This window comes from Centropristis striata, chromosome 3, assembly GCF_030273125.1.
Source record: "Centropristis striata isolate RG_2023a ecotype Rhode Island chromosome 3, C.striata_1.0, whole genome shotgun sequence".
Classification (NCBI taxonomy): domain Eukaryota; kingdom Metazoa; phylum Chordata; class Actinopteri; order Perciformes; family Serranidae; genus Centropristis; species Centropristis striata.
In genome coordinates, this window is record NC_081519.1 from 7,043,365 (window position 1) to 7,063,951 (window position 20,587).

The 20,587-nt window shown below is 37.1% G+C and overlaps 2 protein-coding genes across 3 annotated transcripts in view; one reads left to right on the forward strand and one right to left on the reverse strand.

Annotated features, from left to right (window-relative positions):
- Window positions 1–124: 124 nt before the first annotated feature.
- Window positions 125–7,829, reverse strand: LOC131968812 (parapinopsin-like). The gene is made up of 4 exons (XM_059329840.1): window positions 7,302–7,829; window positions 5,664–5,992; window positions 2,102–2,344; window positions 125–884 (listed from the first exon to the last, which is right to left on the reverse strand). Exons 1-4 carry the CDS (start codon window positions 7,630–7,632, stop codon window positions 768–770), a joined length of 1,020 nt encoding a protein of 339 aa, XP_059185823.1. The 5' UTR covers window positions 7,633–7,829; the 3' UTR covers window positions 125–767.
- Window positions 7,830–13,658: 5,829 nt separating this feature from the next.
- LOC131968346 (voltage-dependent calcium channel subunit alpha-2/delta-3-like) overlaps window positions 13,659–20,587 on the forward strand; it is a 38,753-nt gene continuing 31,824 nt past the window's right edge. For both annotated transcript variants that reach the window (XR_009394032.1, XM_059329179.1), the window contains exons 1-4: window positions 13,659–13,822; window positions 15,649–15,730; window positions 17,673–17,897; window positions 19,634–19,750. Coding sequence is in view for 1 of the 2 variants with exons in the window: in XM_059329179.1 (XP_059185162.1) it covers window positions 13,689–13,822; window positions 15,649–15,730; window positions 17,673–17,897; window positions 19,634–19,750 (558 nt within the window). In the remaining variant the exon portion in view is untranslated. The remainder of the gene's footprint in view (window positions 13,823–15,648; window positions 15,731–17,672; window positions 17,898–19,633; window positions 19,751–20,587) is intronic.

The following is a 20,587-nucleotide window of genomic DNA, read 5'->3' on the forward strand; positions in this document are numbered from 1 at the left end:
GACAATTTTGTACTTTTTGTGACTGTGTGTATGGTTTAGTGGAATCTATATTTGTCATTTACACCTCACCTTACAATGCTGGGAATGAAAGAGTATTAAAAAATATTTTCAAGGTGCACTGTTTCTCTGTTAGCAGGTAGGGAAAAAATAAAATGGTAACAGTTTACAGAGAAACACATATTGATTTGAACGTTTCTATCAGTTTTCTTCATATTGTTATGATTATAATTACTATTACAACTATTAATGTTCTGAAAGCTGTATTAAAATAGAAGATAATGTAAAATATGTACAAAAGTATGGAAAGACCCATGGTAATGTTCTCTACTTGAAAGTCTTGATATTTGCTCCTTAATGTTTTTATTCGGTAAACATCATTTCTCTTAGTAGCAAATGCTTTACTATAACCTTCTAGGTTTTTTATCAATGCATTTTTTTGTATTTTTCATTTTATTTTGGCCTTGACTTTATTTGAATCGATACTGATATTTTATTTTCTATGGATCATCATTGAATAAACTTATGCTGAATTACTCTTCTCATTCATTTGTATTCTGCACTTTTTAGAGCACAAACACTGTACAGTCTCTACACCTGACATTAAAGAAAGCTTCATATCTACTATAAAATCACAGTTAAAATACACAAACATTCAAACACTGCATTTCTAGTTTTGCTGATGTGTGTGTAGCAAGTGACAAAAAGGATGTGGAAACTAAATAGTACATGTTTCAGGCAAGAATCACTTTAAGGAATGTGTGTAGATTTCAGGCGGGATACACTTTGCCACTTGGAGGCTCCACAGTCGTTGCTGCCTCTGATGCATCATCGTCCACCAAGGGCTCTTTACCACACAGCAGGAATGGCACTGCGTATTTACGAAACTAAAGAAAACACAATGAGCAGGAGAGTACAAAGTTCAGCCAAGACAATCTTATGCATTAACAAAACATTCAGCAGCTATAAAGGTGCATTATTGTGCATACATACATACATACATACAGTACAAGTTTGGACACACCTTCTCATTCAATGCGTTTCCTTTATTTTCATGACTATTTACATTGTAGATTCATCAAAACTATTAATGAACACGTGGAATTATGTACTTAACAAAAAAGTGTGAAATAACTGAAAACATGTCTTATATTCTAGTAAGCAAAGGGTGGTTACTTTGAGGAATCTAAAATACAAGACATGTTTTCAGTTATTTCACACTTTTTTTGTTAAGTACATAATTCCATATGTGTTCATTCATAGTTTTGATGCCTTCAGTGAGAATCTACAATGTAAATAGTCATGAAAATAAAGAAAACGCATTGAACGAGAAGGTGTGTGTCCAAACTTTTGGCCTGTACTGTACATACATACATACATACATACATACAAATCATGTAAATGACATATGCTATAGAATAATGTTTAACAAATATTCAACAATAATAAATATATAGACAAATAAACAATAACTTTTTTTTAAAATCATCTTTAATTCTCTCCATTTAGCATTTACAAGCATCATAAAAACGTTAAATAATAAAATACTATAATGTATTTTAAAGCAGAAAAATGAACTTATTAATGTAGTTGTAACACAGTTGCAATTTGTCAAAAGTATTGATAGCTGCTGTAGAGGATATTATAGTGTGTATAGGTTATGCACCATTTATTTTGTTTATATAGAGCTTTTAAATGCTAAATCTGGTTGGTTAAAATAAAGTGTTGAAATTGTTACGATGACTCAAACAACTTTTCATAAAAGAGTTATGTACATGCACTGTTTTTTCTTAGTCTTGAAAAAATTTAGTGATTAAGAAATTCTGCAATAAAGGCCCTTTCTAATAAGGGAAGACTTAAAACTCTTGATTTGTCTAAATTAAATGTATTTAATGTATCCATTACAATTATTATATTTACAATTCAACAGTAGAAGTTATTATTACAATATATCTTTGCCCTCAATATCTTATGACAATGTATACTGACCATCAGTACCACTAGATGGTGCTGCTGTGAAGTATTTTAAAGCTGATTCACAGCCACATTGTGTTCATCACATCTGACTAAATTCAATTATGCGCTGTATGTGGAGTTAAACTACCTGTTTGTTGAGGTAGATGTAGATGATGGGGTTGTACACAGTGCTGCTCTTGGCTAGGTAAACAGGCACTGTGCCGACCAGCGGGTGAATCTCCACATCTGGGTTGTAGACCACCAGCATGGCCAGGCTGGCATAAGGCATCCAGCTGATCAGAAATGTCAGGACCATTAGAACCACCATGGACGCCACCTTCATCTCTCCTTTAGCTACTGCACCAGCTTCCAGACAGGCCATCTTTGATACCTGTGACATAGATTGTAGCTTAAAATAGTAAAGGGTCCACTGACCTAAGCATACCGCATGTCTGTAAAGTTTTGAGTTGGAGGATGACACGGTACTAGAGCTCTTGAAATTGTATGACTCAGTTTGTTGATCTCACCATTTTGGCAGCAAAAGTGTCAGCAAAATTGATGGCACTGGTATTATTCTCAAACAATGAGTGTAGAAGCAGGAGAAGACACAGGGTCAAACGGCATTGTGTCCTTACGGAGCCCCTTAAGGGACATTGAAAGAAGAAAAAAAAAGAGATCTCGCAAAAGTATAATTTTTTTTTTTTTTACTTTGATTTTTTTTTCTGCAATATCTCGCAAAGTACATTTTTTTTTTTTTTCAACCTTAATTTTTTCCCCTTTCCATGTCCGTTTAGGGGCTCCGTATGTCCTTGGGGTACAACAAAATAAAATCTGGCCTGCATCTACCAAAGCATCCAATAGGTGGTGCAAAATCACACAATACGTTGATTCCGTCAAGCCAATCGCCCCACATGAGCACATGGGTGGAAACTATCTCTTTATTGCTAGCGCCGTCTTCTGTAACCCTCCAACATCGCAGCGCCAGTTAACCTATGAATGTGAATGTGATGTAAATTGACAGTCTTCTCCTCTTCTACACTCCTTGCTTTGAAACAGTTAACTGTGCACTTTAAGCAAAGATCCTGGATATAAGGAAGATAGGGCATAACAAGCTTCGCCAATGCAATGAAATCGTAAACACTTCCTGTATTTATACAGTCTATGGTTTTGAAGTATTGTGAAGTCAAATATAATTTTCTTTTGCTAGTATATATATATATATATATATATATATATATATATATATATATATATATATATATATATATATATATATATTCACATTTAGATTGACGAGGTCCCAAAGTTAATTTTCTCCTGATTTGTTGGTCGAAAAAAATGCCCTTTTTGTGTCAGAATATTCAGAAGACATGTGGCCTATGAAAAATAAGCCAATAATAGCACTTTGCTAACTCTGGGACAAAAGAAGAAAAAAAGAAGTAATCTGTGCTCACTTTCATTTCTCCCACTGAAATCAATAGACTCAGACCTGCCGCTCGTCTCCTGAAGGGGCGTGGCGGTAACTTAACCCACCTGACAGAAACAGGAACTGAGCGGTCAGCTTCTCTGCTTTAAATCAGAGGTAAACACTTCATATCAAAACGTGTTGAATTAAACATCACAGGCCACTACAATGTCCCCTGTTGATTGCCAAGAGCATTTAAACTGCCGGGACAGCGGCCGGGGCAGCCTTCAGTATCCTGACATCTACAATGACTGATCAACTTTCCCTCATCCTACTCTGGAGAGTCACAGAAACACTACAAAAGCTTGTAAGGGTATAAATGGATTCGTGAAAAAGACTCAACTTTGGTGTTTGGACTTTACCGGCTAAAAATGCTTGTGGTAAGTGTCGCTTCAGTGGACGTTATAACGCAATTAACGGTTAATGTAAACTGAGCTAACTTGTTTGTAGTATTACGTCACCCTGTTAAAATAATCGGCTAACTCATTTTTTCACGTTTTGCAGGAAACACAAAAAACTTCACCAAAAGTGTAACATATGACATTTATTGATCATTTCACTCAAAACAGATGTAACAAAGGATGGCTATTGGCATTGTAATAACACTGTGTGTAAATTATGTAATTTAAGAGAAATAAATAACTTAGGCATTTTTTTTAACATGCCTTTGTTACTAAAGCAAGATATGGTAACACTTTATTTTGAAGGTGTCTACATAAGAGTCACACAAGCCTGTCAGAAACATGACATGACAAGTATCATGAGCATTAATGTTACTTCAAAGTGTCATTAATGTTCATGACACATCCCATGTCATGTTTATGACACGCGCTCATGTCACTCTTATGTAGACACCTTCAAAATAAAGTGTTACCATATCTTGCTTTAGTCACAAAGGCATGTTCAAAAAATTGCCTAAGTCACATTTTATTTTGACTTAGGCATAATCCGCTTAAGTCACACACTTGACATAGGCCATTATCTTAAAGGGGTAAAATCACATGATCTGATCAACTGAGGATGTAGGTGATTTTACCATAGGTGGCCGGCGTCATGAGGAGATGATTTAGGAAAAAAAAACAACCCAATTTTGCCAAAAAATGACTTAGGCGATTATTTTAACAGTGTGACGATTAGCTAGTCTGTTTCTTTAAATTAAGTGCTGTTTATCATAAAATATAATATTATGTATGATGTGTTGCCTTTCGAAGTTCATCAGACTGTGATGTACGTTTGTTTTCTTGATATCAGACAGAATTGTAAACTTGTTACACTCAGTTTATATATTCAGTCAACTCGCTCCTGCCCCATGTCGGTCACAATAACATTAATTAATGTTAGTTTATATTTGAATCGGACGTCTCTGCAATATGTTATTGCCTTTGGGCTGTTTTAGCTGCTACTTTCCCTACTTAAGTTACAATGTTGCTGTTGAACTTCAGTAGAAGTCTATGGTAGAAGTACTCATTCTGCAGAAAAATGGCCCATGTACTATTGTAACCTGTAACAAGTATAAGCATTTGACTATTGTAGCTAGTCGAGGTTGAGCTAATTGTATATATCCTGTTAAGAAGCTTATTCCAGTCCAATCAAAAGAAAAAAAACATTGTTCAGTGGTTCCTATCCTGGGGTTCTGAACCCCTCCAAGTCACAAGAAGAAACAAATGGATTTTAAGATAATCAGTTGGAGAGCAAAGAAGAAAAAAATGATGTGCTCCACAAATATGAAAAAAAAAAATACAACAAATAAAGCACAAATCTATATACATTTTGGGGGACCTTTCTCTAGCCTTTTATTCTATGAAATATTGGATAATGTATAGCTCCTTCAGCCTCAAACCTGAAAAGTTTTGAGGGGCCCTAAACATTGCTTTTTTGCAAGGTTGGAAGCCACAGGATTAATCTTTAACAACTCACTGTATTTAATAAACTTAACAAACATCAAGTCATATTTGACAAGTTACTTAAGTCATTGCAGATGTCAGATAAATGTAGTGGATACAAAAGTATGATGTTTCCCTTTAAGCTTAGAAATTACATACAGAAATACTATAGTGAAGTACCTCAAAATTGTACATAAAGCAATATGTCACCCTTAAAATGACCCTTTTAATATTAGTTGGTCACTGCGTCTTACTTTGAATTCTTAGAGAGAAAAAAATGTTTCACAGTAATAGAGTAAGTTTACTTACAGCAGTTACTTGCTACCACTGCCTGTGATGAAGTCAAGTGTATAAAGGCTCACCTGGTGCAGTGTCCACATTAGCTTTCCGTAGGAAGCCAAGATAATGACAAAGGGAACTGCAAAGCACACAGCAAAGTAAGCCAAGATGTAGGAGACGTTTATAGGGTCTCTGCTGTGCCAGTCTGGTGCACAGGACGTCCCCACGCCCTCCAGCTCATACCTGCCCCAGCCAAACAGGGGCGGTAAATTCCAAGTGAGGGACCAGAACCAGGATAAAGCAATCCCTCCCCAGGCATGCTTTCTTTGGAAGGTAAATTGCCCCAATGGCTTACATATAACAAACATCCTCTCCACTGCGATTAGAGCAACTGTGCACAGAGATGTGATACCTGCAGACAAGTGAGGGAAAGTAAAATGTGAATGAATATTGTTATGTGGTTAAATGAAAATTATGTGAGCACAGTGATGAACTGTGACATTGTATTAAATGTTAAAAATGCCATATTTCACATAGGAAAAGAGAAATTCTCCACTAGAATTTTACTATACAGTAATGGGAAAAATTATTAGACCACCCTTTTTTTCTTCAGTTTCTTGATCATGTTATATAAGGTATAAATAAAGTTACATTTGTTTGTACAAATATAATGATCACACCAAAATAGTTCATAAGAGTTTAATTTAAGTGCTGATATTTAGCCATTTTCCAGGGTTTTCTTGATAACGATTTTGGTTATTATCAAGAACACCATGGAAAATGGCTAAATATCAGCACTTAAATTATTGATTGATTGATTGATTGTCTTTATTTCGAAAATGCAAGCAAATAAAAAAAACAAGTTTAAATATTAATAGATGAATAAATAAAAAACAAAACAAAAAAGCAAAAAAAAATTGAGAAAATAGACACTTTCTGCAAGCTCGAAAGGGAGTAGGAAGAAGTAAAAAAACATATCGAGTCCTACCCCTAAACAGGTCTCTATATCTATATACATATATATATATGAATAATCAATATATTCACATACAAATATTATAAACAAACATATATATATGTTTATATATATATATATATATATATATATATATATATATATATATATATACTATAAACAATTTATATTACATTGTAAATACCTATACATGTATATTGTAAATTACTATATAAATATAAATATTATAAACATAAATACAATTACCATGTGTATTACAAAACTACAGTCTACATATGTCCATGTTACAGAGGCTTTTCTAAATTTCTGTACTTTGTAAAGATGATGTCTTTATATTTGTTTTTAAACTGTCTTATGTTTTGGCTTTTCTGTACTTCCACACTTAACTTATTCCACAATTTAACTCCGTAGATGCTGATACAAAAGCTCTTTTTGGTTGTGCGTTTGCGGTGGACATTGAAGTTTAGCTGTCCCCTAAGCTTATACCCTCCCTCCCGTTCAGAAAACATTGCCTGTATGTTTTTTGGTAGCATATTATTGCTGGCTTTGAAGATTGTTTGGGCAGTTTTGAATTCGAATTAAACTCTGATCAGCTATTGTTGTTATTATCATTATATTTATCCAAACAAATGTACCTTTAGTTGTACCAAGCATTAAAATGAACAAGAAACTGTAAAAAAAACAATGGTCTAATAATTCTTTCCATGACTGTTAACCATTGCACTATGTTCCTCTCTTCACTCACCAAACAGGGCCACCGCAAAGCCCTCCATCACGCAGCCTGTTCTTCCCAGGGAGAAGTACCCCTGGGCGTTGTTGACCACAGACAGCACCCCTCCAGTCATGGCTGTGCCCAGGTCAGCCACAGCCATGTTCACCAGAGCGTAGTTGAGCGGCTGCCTCAGCTGCTTGTGCATGAGGGACACGATGATCACTGTAGCGTTGAGTACGATGGCGGGACCGGTGAAAATTCCCATAATGATGGAGAGAAGGATGAAGCCAGCGCGTGACAAAGGGGGTTCCCCCTGTGGGCCCACGTAGGAGGAAGCATTTTGGTAAAAAACAGATGGTTGCATGGATGCAAAGCTTTAAAAAGCAAGCGAGGAAGATTCTTCTTGTCCCGGAGCTCCTAGATGTTCAATATCTCACTACTTGAGTGTGACAACTGAGATTAAATGCCCACAGTTCAACATAAGTCCTCCCGATCCAGTCTGGACTTAGCATAGAGTAATTCCACTAAATGGTGATCCTTGATCCTTCACCTTTTGCTTGATTGTAAAGGCACTTAAACAGAATGACTCCACAGGACTCCTCAGGATCAGTCCTCTAAGCAAGTGCAAAAAAAGAAAAGCTCAGAAGAGGTGTGTCACAACATGTAGTGAAATATATGGATGAGGGCTGATGATCTATTTCTGGCTCTTTCTCTCACTTTCTGTTTGTTTTGCTCCCTGACTCTACATCTTGTTTTGCTTACACAAACTAAGGGTCAGAGAAAGTTTAACCAACGTCAGATCAGGTCAGACTATTTATAGACCACATATAAGAACAATAGATGAGCTTTACAAGATCATTCTAGTACATTTACACTTCTAAAATGAAAAAAAAACCCTGACAATTAAGTTTTGCCAACAAAATGAACGACTGACCGACTCCAACATACAGAGAGTTAAAGTCTTCAAGTCGCAAAGAGATGATTGCATGTAAAACGGGTTTAAAAACAACAACAAAATTAAATAGACTTGTAAGCAAGATCCACCTCCTTGGAAAAAAATAGTTTTTCAACACATACATAGAGAGTGACTGACAAATTGGTTTAATTTGAATTTAAATTAAACCAGTTGAAAGGCGTCGTTGCACAGTGGAAATACTTACTGCAAAAATAATTGACAAGTGTTAGACAGACACAGCTAGTTCGGCACAGCAATCCGGTTAAATTGATCAACATTAAATGATTAATAAAGTAATTATACTGGCATTAGTAACAGATTAATAATAATAGCAGATTGATGTATTATGGTGGACACTTGTTGGTATTTTCTTTTCTATAACTGAAGCATTTTTATTATTTTGATTCATAGCTTAAGGTGAGGAACAGAGAATGTTTAAAAGAACAGTTGTAAGGAAGATATTTGTTCTTGGATGAGACTGTGCAGATGGATTTTTTAAGCATGTAACACTTTCCCTAGATCTATGTGGAATGAGTTTGAGATTTTAAGTGACACCTTGATTTTTTGTTTGTGTGGGGGAAAGATTTGCTTTGTCGTCCACCTTCAAGGCAACTTTTATTTGGTCTTGGGGCTTAAAATGTCATCTTGATCTACCACACAACTTCACAGCTTATTTTAGTTGATAATGGCTTGGTTTGATTTATTTATGTCCTCCAGATGATAGGGTTTTCTGTAGGTCAGTTTAAGAACAAGTCCACATTCCTGCAGTAGGATCCCATTTAGCCCCATCAGTATTCCCAGACTGGTAAAGTAACTGGTTAAGTTTTTATGTACGTACACAATGGAGAGTCTGGAACTAGGGCTGTGCCATATCGTGTCGTTCACGATAATATCGGTATATTTTTTTTATGATTAAAAAAATGCATATCATGATATTGGCAATGTTCCTACTTCTTGATGTAGTGGCTAAGGTTAATATTAGCTAACAATTAAAGTTGTTTTAATCACAAAAAGCTACTTACTCTGTCGCTAAACACATGCAGCTTTCAAAATAAGAGCACAGTGTGTTAACAGAATCCACCACAGAACTTACAAGAAGACTGTCAAAATAAGATGCCTTAAATAAAACATACAAGAACCTTTATTCTCCTTTACAATAATTCATCAAAATATGCCCCCGATATTTGGCAACTGTTGAGATTTCCACTTCACACTACATTTTAGATTTTTATTTATTTATACAGACTAAAAAAATCATATTTTCTATCTTTTTAAGTATTTCCTAATATCGTCAAGAATATCGTTATCGCAAAAATAGCCTGAAATATCATGATATTCTTTTAGGGCCATATCACCCAGCCCTATCTGGAACCAGGATCGCTGTGATGTGCTCAAAATAAGCCTCAACTCAACTCAAAATGTTACCAGACACTGAGTCAGATTGATTCTGATTTACACATATTAACACATTAAAGCTTTATAGTTATTTGACCATGACAATAGGTTTGTATGATTAAAAACTATCATTGCTATTGTGAGATGTAATCTTTCTGTGGTCACAGTTCAGAGGATGAGAATAAGTTGACAGTTGTAGGTGGTTTGGCATGAATTATCCCCTGTCTGCTGGGGGCACGAGGTGAGGTTAAGCCCCTGGACTGAACATGACAACAGGTGGCCCATGTTTAACCTTCTAAGAGGGTTATGTCCAATCAAGTCAAGATGGAGATTACAACTGTGTGTTTAAGAGTTCACCAACAGTCTGGCTCTGATAATAAAGGTTCATGTCTCGAACAAGATCTTTAATTTTGAGTTATTTGAAGAGGCCAGACCATAAAAGATTACCATGGAGACTGAGTCTAGCTGTTTGACTGAACAGCACTGGGACTATACTGGGTGAGCACTGGGAATTACTGCTGAACTGTCTGGAAGTGTTAAGGGCCTGTCAGCAAAATAATGGGAAAAGAGAGCACCCACTAGAACAAATCTTGAGTATTCTGACCTTTTTTTGGTTGAAAGCTTTGCTTAATGCCAGTAAGTGAACCTTGAATTTAAATTGTTTCGCCAAACTACTATTTCCAAGATTAAACATGAGTTTACATTAAGCAAACTTAGACCAGAAATCATCAAGTACTATCAAGTACTATTAAATGATAATGGTGTGTTGGTTTATTTTAGTTGATAATGTGGACAGTGAAACCCTTAAAGTAAAACTCTGTATTCCTCTTTGAAACGTATGCTGATTTATGCAGCAGCTCCACCTCAACTCAAAAAAGTGTTTGTTGTGATTTCACTGTGACGTTTAAGCTTCATTGTGCAGACTGATCAAGAAGGCATGACAGAAAGTTCATCTTTTCATTCATTTTTAGTGAGGTAGAGGGCATCCTGTGTCCGAGTTAAACTGAATAAATTAATTATTATTATTTGCATATTTATAGCTTCTGTGTATGTCTGTGAGCAAGAAGACACATTCTTCTTTTGTGTAAAAGCATTTCAGACACAATTTATTATTCAAAGGGTGCTTTTTTAGGTCTTTCTAATTAACATTAAGATCATTAGAATTGTGCTGGAAGCTGTTGGAGCCCATTCAATTCAAAGGCACTAGAACAGTGGCGGTTCTACACAGGGGCCTGCAGGGGCCACTGCCCCTGTGAAGAAGCCGTTGGCCCCTGCTGTGGCCCTTGTGTCAAATTAATAATAAAATGATCAATTTATAACAATGAACAATGGAACAATTCTAACCTTTTTTTGTTCAAACATTATCTTATTGTACACAAAAGGAACCCAGAATGTGTACATTGTATAATAGTTTAACTCTATGGAGTCTTATAGGGCTATTTTGTCAATTTTTGAATACTTTTCATGTCTTTACATGTCTTTGTAAGTCATTTTGTGTCTTTTTTTGGTCATTTGTGTCTTTTTTTGGTCATTTGTGTCTTTTTTGGTAATTTTGTGTCTTTTTTTGTCATTGGTGTCATTTATGTGTCTTTTTTGTGTCTGTTTAAGTTATTTTGTGTCTTTTTGGTCATTTTGTGCCTTTTTTTGTCATTTTTATGTCTTCTGTAGGGTTTTTTTGTGTCTTTTTTGGTCATTTTGTGTCTTTTTTGGTCGTTTTGTGTCTTTTTCAAGACATTCAAAGATTTTGAATGCTTAAATATCATCTTTGCCATTTTTTCATGTGCTAATGTGCCCCTCCTTGGCCCCCACAGTAAAATTGGTCTAGAACCGCCACTGCACTAGAAAGAGAGAAATATTTCTCAAAAGCACAAACAGTGCAGCAAAATTCACCATATCAAACCATTGACCGCTGGTAGATGCATACAGGCCTCTAAATGTGTTTGTTTGACCTTCTGCTCTGTGTAGGTGGAGGTCGTGACCTTTTTTTTAAGAAAAGCAATCAAATAGAGAGTGTGGTTTGTACCCTCATGCGTAAAGGTAGCGGTGAGGCCGGGCACAGGTCACACATTCCTGAGTCAAGGACACTTCAGCTGGACCTGAGTCCCAGTCGTGTTTTTAAGCGGACAAATAAAACTACAGGACTTTCTTCAGTATCGTGACAGAGAACTGCTTTTATTTGCCGTCGATAGTTAATTAAAGCATTCAGGGAGGCGGTGTTGGGAGAGGAGAGACTGGGTGATACTGTCCGTCATCCAACATGCAGGCACCTTATCGGCACGTCCCAGACAGTACAGGCTCCTCACAACTTTGATGTACGATGCAATTACTAAACTAATAAAAGCTTCAATTCGAAACACGGTCCCTGTGGTGGTGGAGGGGTGGTGTATCAACCGCTGCCTTGACATCATTATCGCTTCCTAATCAGCGTTTAGAGGAGACGATGGAAACATTCTTCCGGTCTTATTTTATAAAGTCAGCACTGGACCAAACTTTATGTGGCAGAGGACTCACTCACTTCACCTTTACACCTGAAATGGTCCACATGGAGAAAATGCTTGTGTGTGACGTCATTGGTCAAAGTGATGAAATATTAGACTTTAGCCAATCGTTTGACAAATAAGCAAAAGAGGGGGTTTTGTACAAGATTTATATGTGTCTTTACAGTGGTGGACAGTAACTAAGTAGTTCAAGTACTGTACTTTATTTAATGCCACTTTATACTGCTACGTCACTGCATTTCAGCAGGAAATATTGTACTTTTCACCAAACTACATTTATTTAAGAGCTAAAAAATAGCAGTACTTTTCAAGTTAAGAATTTACAGTCTTGTACAAAACATCAGTTTGTAAATTATGATCCTATATCTCAAATTAAACCACCAAAGGTATGTGTAATAGCTCAAATTGGCCTTGAGTAAGGACAAAATTAAAGCCCACATTTAATACATCAACAACAGTGAATCTATTATATAATACTACAACGCTGACATTAACCACTCTGCATTATTAGTACTTTTACTTTCAATGTTTTAAGTGCATGTTGTTGCTAAAACTACTTTTAATTAAATTATATTTTGTGTGCAGGACATTGACTTGTGGTGATATTGCATCCCTTTACACATGTAAAGGATTTGAATACTTTTCCCACTGCTGTCTCTCATTTTGGCTGTTTTGTAGCATCCATCTGAACTCAGTGCACTTTTTTCTTTTACAGTGCTGCTGGCAGTGCGGAAGCCTTCATCAAACATCTGCAGTCTCATTATCGCCCACAGAGCCATTTTATTTCAGGAACATAGGAATCTCCCCTGATCCTGTGCTATTGCACCCTTTTGTCCCTCGGAATGTATTATGTCATGCACTGCATTATCCATATTGCAGACATTTGTCGTGAAAATCACACGTTGTCGAGTTTTTTTCTCTTTACTGTCTGTGCAGCGTGGAGATAGGAGACAATACAGTAGCGGTGATCAAGCGTGTACAGTGAAATGCAGCGTCAGCGTTAAATGCAACAACTTCTGAAGTGTCGACGTGAGAGAAATGCGGCGCAGAGGACAACAAAGTTCCCTGTTTGATTGTTTTAAATTATTTTTGCAGGATAATTTAAATGTGCTCTGCTGCTCTGTGGCCGGGAACACCTGTCCGTGTCCATGATGTTCCTCTCAGCTGTAAATTGGAATAAGGAACCCCCCTCTATTCCTCTTCGGCAATCAGATTCTGTTGATTTAATCTCTTCGAGATTATCAGGCTTCGTTGCAAACATGCAGACGACACGTTTCCAGGAATAAAAGGTCCGTGATTCTTGCAGCAACGAGCCCACTGAGGAGGGGTTTCCCCTGTTCACAGAGGAAGCGGAATGAGCAGGATGGAGGCTGGATAGAGACTCTCTCTCTCTCTCTCTCTCTCTCTCTCTCTCTCTCTCTCTCTCTCTCTCTCTCTCTCTCAAGTCATATACAGTAGTGTACGTGCTGGCAGTGCCGCGGCTGGAGACGGTGCACCGGGGTCCAGAAGCAGTCCAGCACGGTGCTGGGACGGGATTTTTACAGTCCAGATCTTTTCGAAGCAGCGGTGAAGATGCCGGGGAAGTGGAGGATCCTGGTCTCGCACACGTGCTGCAGCAGCAGCAGCAGTTTCCTTTTACTCTGGATCCTCGTCGGCTTGAATGTGGTGGAGGTGGCGGGGTCCCAGCAAGGGATCCCTCTGTCAGTGTGAGTGAGAGGCAACTTTTTAAAAATATGGAATTTACAACGTTTTGATCCCTTACAGACAGGAAAGGTAGACATTAGAAGTGCAGCATTTTAAATTGACATCTTTAAAGATGTAAATTGATGAAAGGAGGTTTGAACAGGTACCAAGAGATTGGCTTTTTTTTTTTTTTTTTTAATAGATTGTCTAAATGTATCTGATTCTTGTCATAAAGTGAGCACCATGTGGAGTTTAATTTGACTATAGATCCTTGTCCCCTCACATAGGCCTTATTACAGGTTTAATTAGTGGTTCAGAGGGATACTATTGGTGGAGGGACCATTCAATTATAGATGTGATTTTAGCAAATAATCAGCATGCTTTAAAAAAAAAAAAAATCACAGAAGACATTCAAAATAGAAAATGGTGCAGCAAAGAGGTTTAACTTTACCAAACTGCTATTTTTCTGATATTGTTACATTATATACAATCAATACATTTACATTCATAATTATATTATATGTGTTATTAATGAGATGGTTATAATATGTGTTACTGTCAGGCTCCACTGTATGGTTCTGATAAAACCAGATAGCCATTTTTATGTAATGGACTAGAGAAACATTTTCAGAGGTATTTTTAATCACAATATTTTTTTCTAAATGTATAATATTGATAAACAGCAATATTTTTTTTAACTGTCATTTGTTATAGTTCCCAGTTTTGCAGTCCTGTACAAGTGTAATCTAATAATTCAAATTGTCTATACTATATCACAACTAAAATGAACTGATAATGACTTACACTTTCTTTATAAATCAGATTGTATCTGCACCAGATTGGGGACTCTTTTAAATTGCAAAACGTTTTATCATAAACACTATAAACACAGGACTATGGGAAATTATTATTTTTTTAAAAGTCTACAATTTGAGTGCATATTCAAAATGTTGATCTAAACCAGGACAACACTAATGCCAGTGTAACACCCTTTTAAACTTAAATTTTCCAGCAAGATCTGTAAATAGTTTAGTTTAAAATCTACAACAATACACATTAACACTACAATACGAAACATCTACTGGGATTAATTTATTATTAAATTTTGGTGATTCTTTTAGAAAATGTTTATAAAAAGTTTGTGCTTAGGACTAATCTCTGAACGTTTTTTTTTTTTTTTTAAACTTGGCTCTGCAGATAAAAAACAGTTAAACCACTAAACATTAATATAAATCCTTTTTTTTTTTTAAACATGCTTTTATAAATAAAGTTTCCTTAATTTCTGAATCCTTAAGGGCCGCATTCTCAAAGCACCCATATCTTCTGCAGGACGGTTACATTCAACTTTGTTCTACACTTCAGGTGCAGTATTTCGCTGCCACGCTTTGTCAGACTCATTTACAGTTTAATAGAAGAAACTCCAATAACTACAGTATAGGTCGTCAAAATTACAATCAATCATTTGTCAGGAGAGTGAAGGTCAGGGACACCCGGTCATGGCAATTATCTTTTGACTGATCGTGTCAGAAAAAAAGCTAAAAGGAAATGACAGCTGAGGAGATATTAAAGACATTTAAAAGGAGCTGAGGTGAGGAGAGGACAGGGATACTCAGTGATTTACACCTACATCCATCACTGCTGCTCACACCTGAACCTCATAGCATTTGTTAAAATGTTTTTTTTGTGTGTTGCCATATTTAAACTTTGACAATAACATATTGTTTTCATTTATTTAGTTAAATCAGTTAATTTTTCTGTGTATTTCTTTCACATTTTTATGCACATTTTCCCACAATTCTTGGGCGACTGTTGGCAAAACGTATTATTATTTGTCTGTTTTGTGTTGTAGCGTAAAGCTCTGGGCTTCAGCATTTGGTGGAGAAATTAAATCAATTTCTGCAAAATATTCTGGATCCCAACTATTGCAAAAGGTATTCTTCTTATTTTACATTCCTGTGTGAACACAAATGCATTTCCTCTTTTGTCTGATGATCATGTAGTTACACTCATTGCACGATGTAATGCTGTATTCCCTCTGTAATGGCTGCAGAGACATTTCAGTGTCTCAACTGAATGCTGATGCGTTGTTTTAGAGGAGACTCAGGTGTGTTTGGCAGGGACAGAGCCCTGTTTGTGTGTGTGTGTGTGTGTGTGTGTGTGTGTGTGTGTGTGCGTGCGTGCGCATGTGTGTTTGTACTTGATACGGCCCATTAACCACGGCTCTGATTCCTCTCTCATCTCATCTCTCCAGTTAACTCTCTGGAGTCAAGAGTTTCAACCTCTGGATATGAATGCGACAAGGAGACAAATTGAATAAGTGTGTGTTTGGGTTCGATAGTGAGCGAGGGGGAGTGGGGGTGATATGAGTGAAATCAGCAGAGAATGAGCGATGACCCAGTGCAGTAGATTTAACTTTCTGACCACTTGATGGCAAAGGTACACTCTGTGTTCCCAGGCCTCCGGTGGTCAGGGGGATGAATGGTGAACTGTGTGTGTGTGTGTGTGTGTGTGTGTGTGTGTGTATGCGCGTGCACGTGTGTGTGTGTGTGTGTGTGTGTGTGTGTGTGTGTGTGTGTGTGTGTGTGTGTGTGTGTGTGTGTGTGTGTGTGTGTGTGTGTGTGTGTGTGTGTGCGTGCGTGTGCGTGTGTGTGTGTGTGCTTATAATGAGTTTAAAGTCTCCTTTACTCATGTTAACAATGGTTATAATTCTAATAATAATGACTTTATTTGTATGACATTTTTTTCAATCAAAATAGAAGAAATACACAATATAAAGAAGTTTGATTTATATTTAGATGCGTAAAAGGTTACTCATTGTAAATACTTTACATTCATGTCTTATGACATTTTAAAAGGCCTTAAAGCTAATCCTAAACAACCTTTATTTTAGTCCTTAATTTCTTCTAAATAAGAAAAGAAGTTTTCACTTTACAAAACAAAAGAAAGGAAAAAGAAAATACAGACGACTGAACGGTAAAAACATGCACATAGACTGCACAAGCCTTAGTTATCCTCAAATTTTAGAAGTCTTACATTTAGAAAAAAATATCTACTCTCTGTTACAGTTTTTTTTTTTATGTATATGTATAACTTTAGCCATGTGGAATATTCGCGCACCGCACTGTACACCATTTTTCATGGCTCCATCATTACATCAAAAGTAAACGTTCTAGAAATATTATGCATTATTTCATACATGCTTCCCCAAAATGCAGCCTGACATATTAAGTATATTGAAACTCTGAGAGATCTGCACTGGAATATAAAATGAAGTTCTGTGGGTAGAACAAAAACTCGGATACATACATACATACATTAACAATGGACACACAAGAGTTGACTAATTGGTAATTATGATTTTTTTTTTTAAATGCCTTTTTCATGCTAAATGACTTGTTCACAAAATTTAAAGTTGTGTTTTTGCATTATTCTTTATGAAGGTTCTCAGTGTTACCGATTTTCTTGATTAAATCAACTAATTAATTAGTCAGCAAAATCATATCAGTTAGTCAACTAAGAATTTTAGTCGAAGCCCTAATTACAGACTGTGGCAATAACATTTTACAAGGGCAAAAATGTTGGAGAAACCTTTTAATGACGCATTTCAGTTAAAGAACACTTCAGCCTCAGAAATAACACCAGAATGTAATCCACACCTCTCTGACAACTGAAATGAATAAAGAGTAAAAATAAAGAGTGGTATTTATTACAGGACTGCATATCCATTATATCCATATCCAGTATAGAGTGTTTTCAGCTGGGACACTGTGATCTGTGTGTCTGTAACAACTTTTACTTTGTTCCTGTAGGTTAAGTGACTACATGAGTCACGCTTGTTAATCCTCTACATTTGACCCATCCTCACTATTTTAGGAGCTGTGGGCTATCACGGCACCGCGTCCGGGGACAAACTCCAGTTCTGAGACCAGCTCCTCGGTCAAGGGCAGCAGCAGGATTAATCAAAAAAACGCTGCATGTCCTGGAGGATGGGAGGAAGGCGGAGGGACCAGAGCAAGTGGACGCAAACATGGGGAGAGCATTCAAACTGCATTCAGAAAGCGACTCATGGGTCCAAACCTTGGACCTCCTTGCCCTGAGGTGACAGTTCTTTAATATAAGTTAAGAGTTAAAGTTCAGACGTGTGGTGGAAGCTGAAGCACTTTCCTTCCATTTGTTCCCCAAATATGCTTTCCCATCTTTGAACAAAAACATTTTTGCAATATGCCCTGCAGATTTGTTCCCTGTTTTTTGTGTGTATGTAAGCACTTTGTTCGCGTTCCTGTTCATGGAGGCATGTCTGGAGAGAGCTGTGCCGAGCCAGTCAGCACAAAGCAGCGAGCTGTGAGGGAACTGACGGGTCGTTAGGGGTTGGTCATTAAGGCTGATCATTAGATGCTTTTATGGTGAATTACCCGATTTCGCTAAGATTTCTGCAAAAGGAGGAAACACTGGGGCTCTTCAGGCTCGCGGCCTCACTCCTGCGTTGGTCATTACTCTAATCAATAATCATGATCAGTGCTTTTGATGGATGGGGCTTAACCTCCTCTTGATGACTGGAGGAGTGTGAGGGAGGAGGAGGGGTGACTGGGGGACTCGGGGTGCTGAGGCGAGGAGGACAGGCGTGAAATGAACTGTTCTGCTCCACTGCGAGCCCACACTCTTCCTTTCAGTAGGTAATTTGTCGCCTCATGTACTGGGGTGTGTGTGTTTTAGTGTGCGTCCTGTCCACACAATGTGTAATGTGTTTGGATGTGTGCTACGAGCCTAACGCCGCCCGTGTTTATTTTTAGATAAGGTTTTTGGAAGTGTGTGTGATGTAGCTGACTGGACAGCGTGAGAGGATGCGTTTTTTTTGTTTTTATTTAGCGTGTGTGTGTGTTTGTTTGTGCGTGTGTGTGTGTGTGCCAGGCAGGTGTGGGATTATGTAATGTTTTATTCCTCCGAGCTGTGGCGGGCTTTGTTCTGTATCACTGGAGGTCCTGCGCATCCAGCAGAATCAGCATTATGTGAGGTGTAGTTCATTACCCAGAATCGCCCAAGCTTGACACGTTATTATCTTTCTCCTGTGCTTTGACTCCATTTCAATTACCCTCTTACCATGCATAGCCTTCAGATCCAGCCCCGTCCCCCTCCCGGCCACCCAACATGGCCATCTCCAGCCAATCAGAGAGTAAGAAGCAGCATGTGCAGCCAATGACTGAGACAGGATAAAGACTATCAATCACTCTGTGTTGCAGGGAGGGTTTTATCAACCGTTCATCTGAGGCTGGCTGCATGCAGCTTGTCAGCCAACATGTGAAGGCTTATAAGCCTTGTTTAACAATTCCCCACCTCTCTGGAGTACAATGCGGCGAAACAATAGTGCACTAAAATGTTGCGGAACACACAGAAGATTAGTATCTTATTGTTTCTTCATGTCTTATTAAGTGGACATTGAAGACACTCCTAATGGGTTAATCACCCACAAGAGCTAAAGTTTGCCAGAATGTCGCCAGAATAAATGTTGTGATTGTATGTTTCTGCCAACCACAACTGTGTTGCACTGCTGAAACAAATTCTCATTCCTTCCCGCAGTGGTAGTAAAGTTTTTAGGGAGAAAACATGAAAACTACATGGTTATGTTAAAGCAACAAAACTGCAGGGTTAGAAAAAAGAATCAGGGTTTGGGTTAAATAAAATCTCCACTAGTGCTAAAGCTAAAGGGTGCAGAAAAACTTTTTAAGTCATCATGTCTGTGGTTTGCAGAAACGTACAATGCAAATTTTTTTTCTGAAGCAGCCATTTACAGTCATCCTTTCTGTCAATGCCATACTTTTGTGTCTGGTTGTTTTCAGAAATATAAAGAACCTGAAAAGTCAGTTAGAGTGGAAGAAATTGACGGAGTGAAACTGGTGAAAAACCTGGCAGTGAAGATGGAGGAAATGTTCCTGAGAAAGGCAGAAGCAACGAGGGTAGGTACAATGTTAAATAGAAATAAATATGTTCATTTAAAAAAACATTTTATTCTATTATTCTAATTTCTATTTCTGGAGTCACTCAGTCTTTGATGACTTTTGTGAACATTTTGAGGTTTAACCCTCATCCTACCAACATATTGAGCAAACAGGACGAACCAACTTGGGTCTCTGGGGACCCCTTAGAATAAACCACTGTTAAAGGATAATGTTAACTAATACTGCTTTGAGATTGAATCAGTTATGTAATTAATGTCATCTGAAGGGGTGAAAAAAAGATTTTTTTCATTTAATTTCAGAAGTGAATTAACATAAAATTTACATATCATGTAAAATGAAAACAGACAGACCACATAAGGAAATGTCTCTGCTGCATGTGTGTCTGCCCCCTACCCCCCTGATAAGTGGGGGTAAATACTTTCAATTAGGACCCATGGCAAACATGAACTGAATAAATAATAATATAATAATCAGTTAAAGCTGCTTAGGCAGAACTGGGTGCATTTGACTGGGACCCCAAAGGAAACCAATATATTGGTATTCTTAAAAAATATTAATTAATCCAGAAAATTATGTGAAGTCATTAGTGGCCAATTGATTGATAAAGTCATTAAAAAAATGCAACAATAGAACAAAGCACCTGAAAGTTATGACAGAAAATATATGCCTGGAGTCTGTGGGTATACCCCAGTTGCTAAAATGAAAGTTGAATATGAGAACACTGTTTTAGGATATTAGGGGGAAAGGTGCAATGTTGCATAAAGGGTTCAAAGAAAATATTAATTATTATAGGGGAAGTATTACACAAAAGACCTAATTTTCATACAGTCGCTA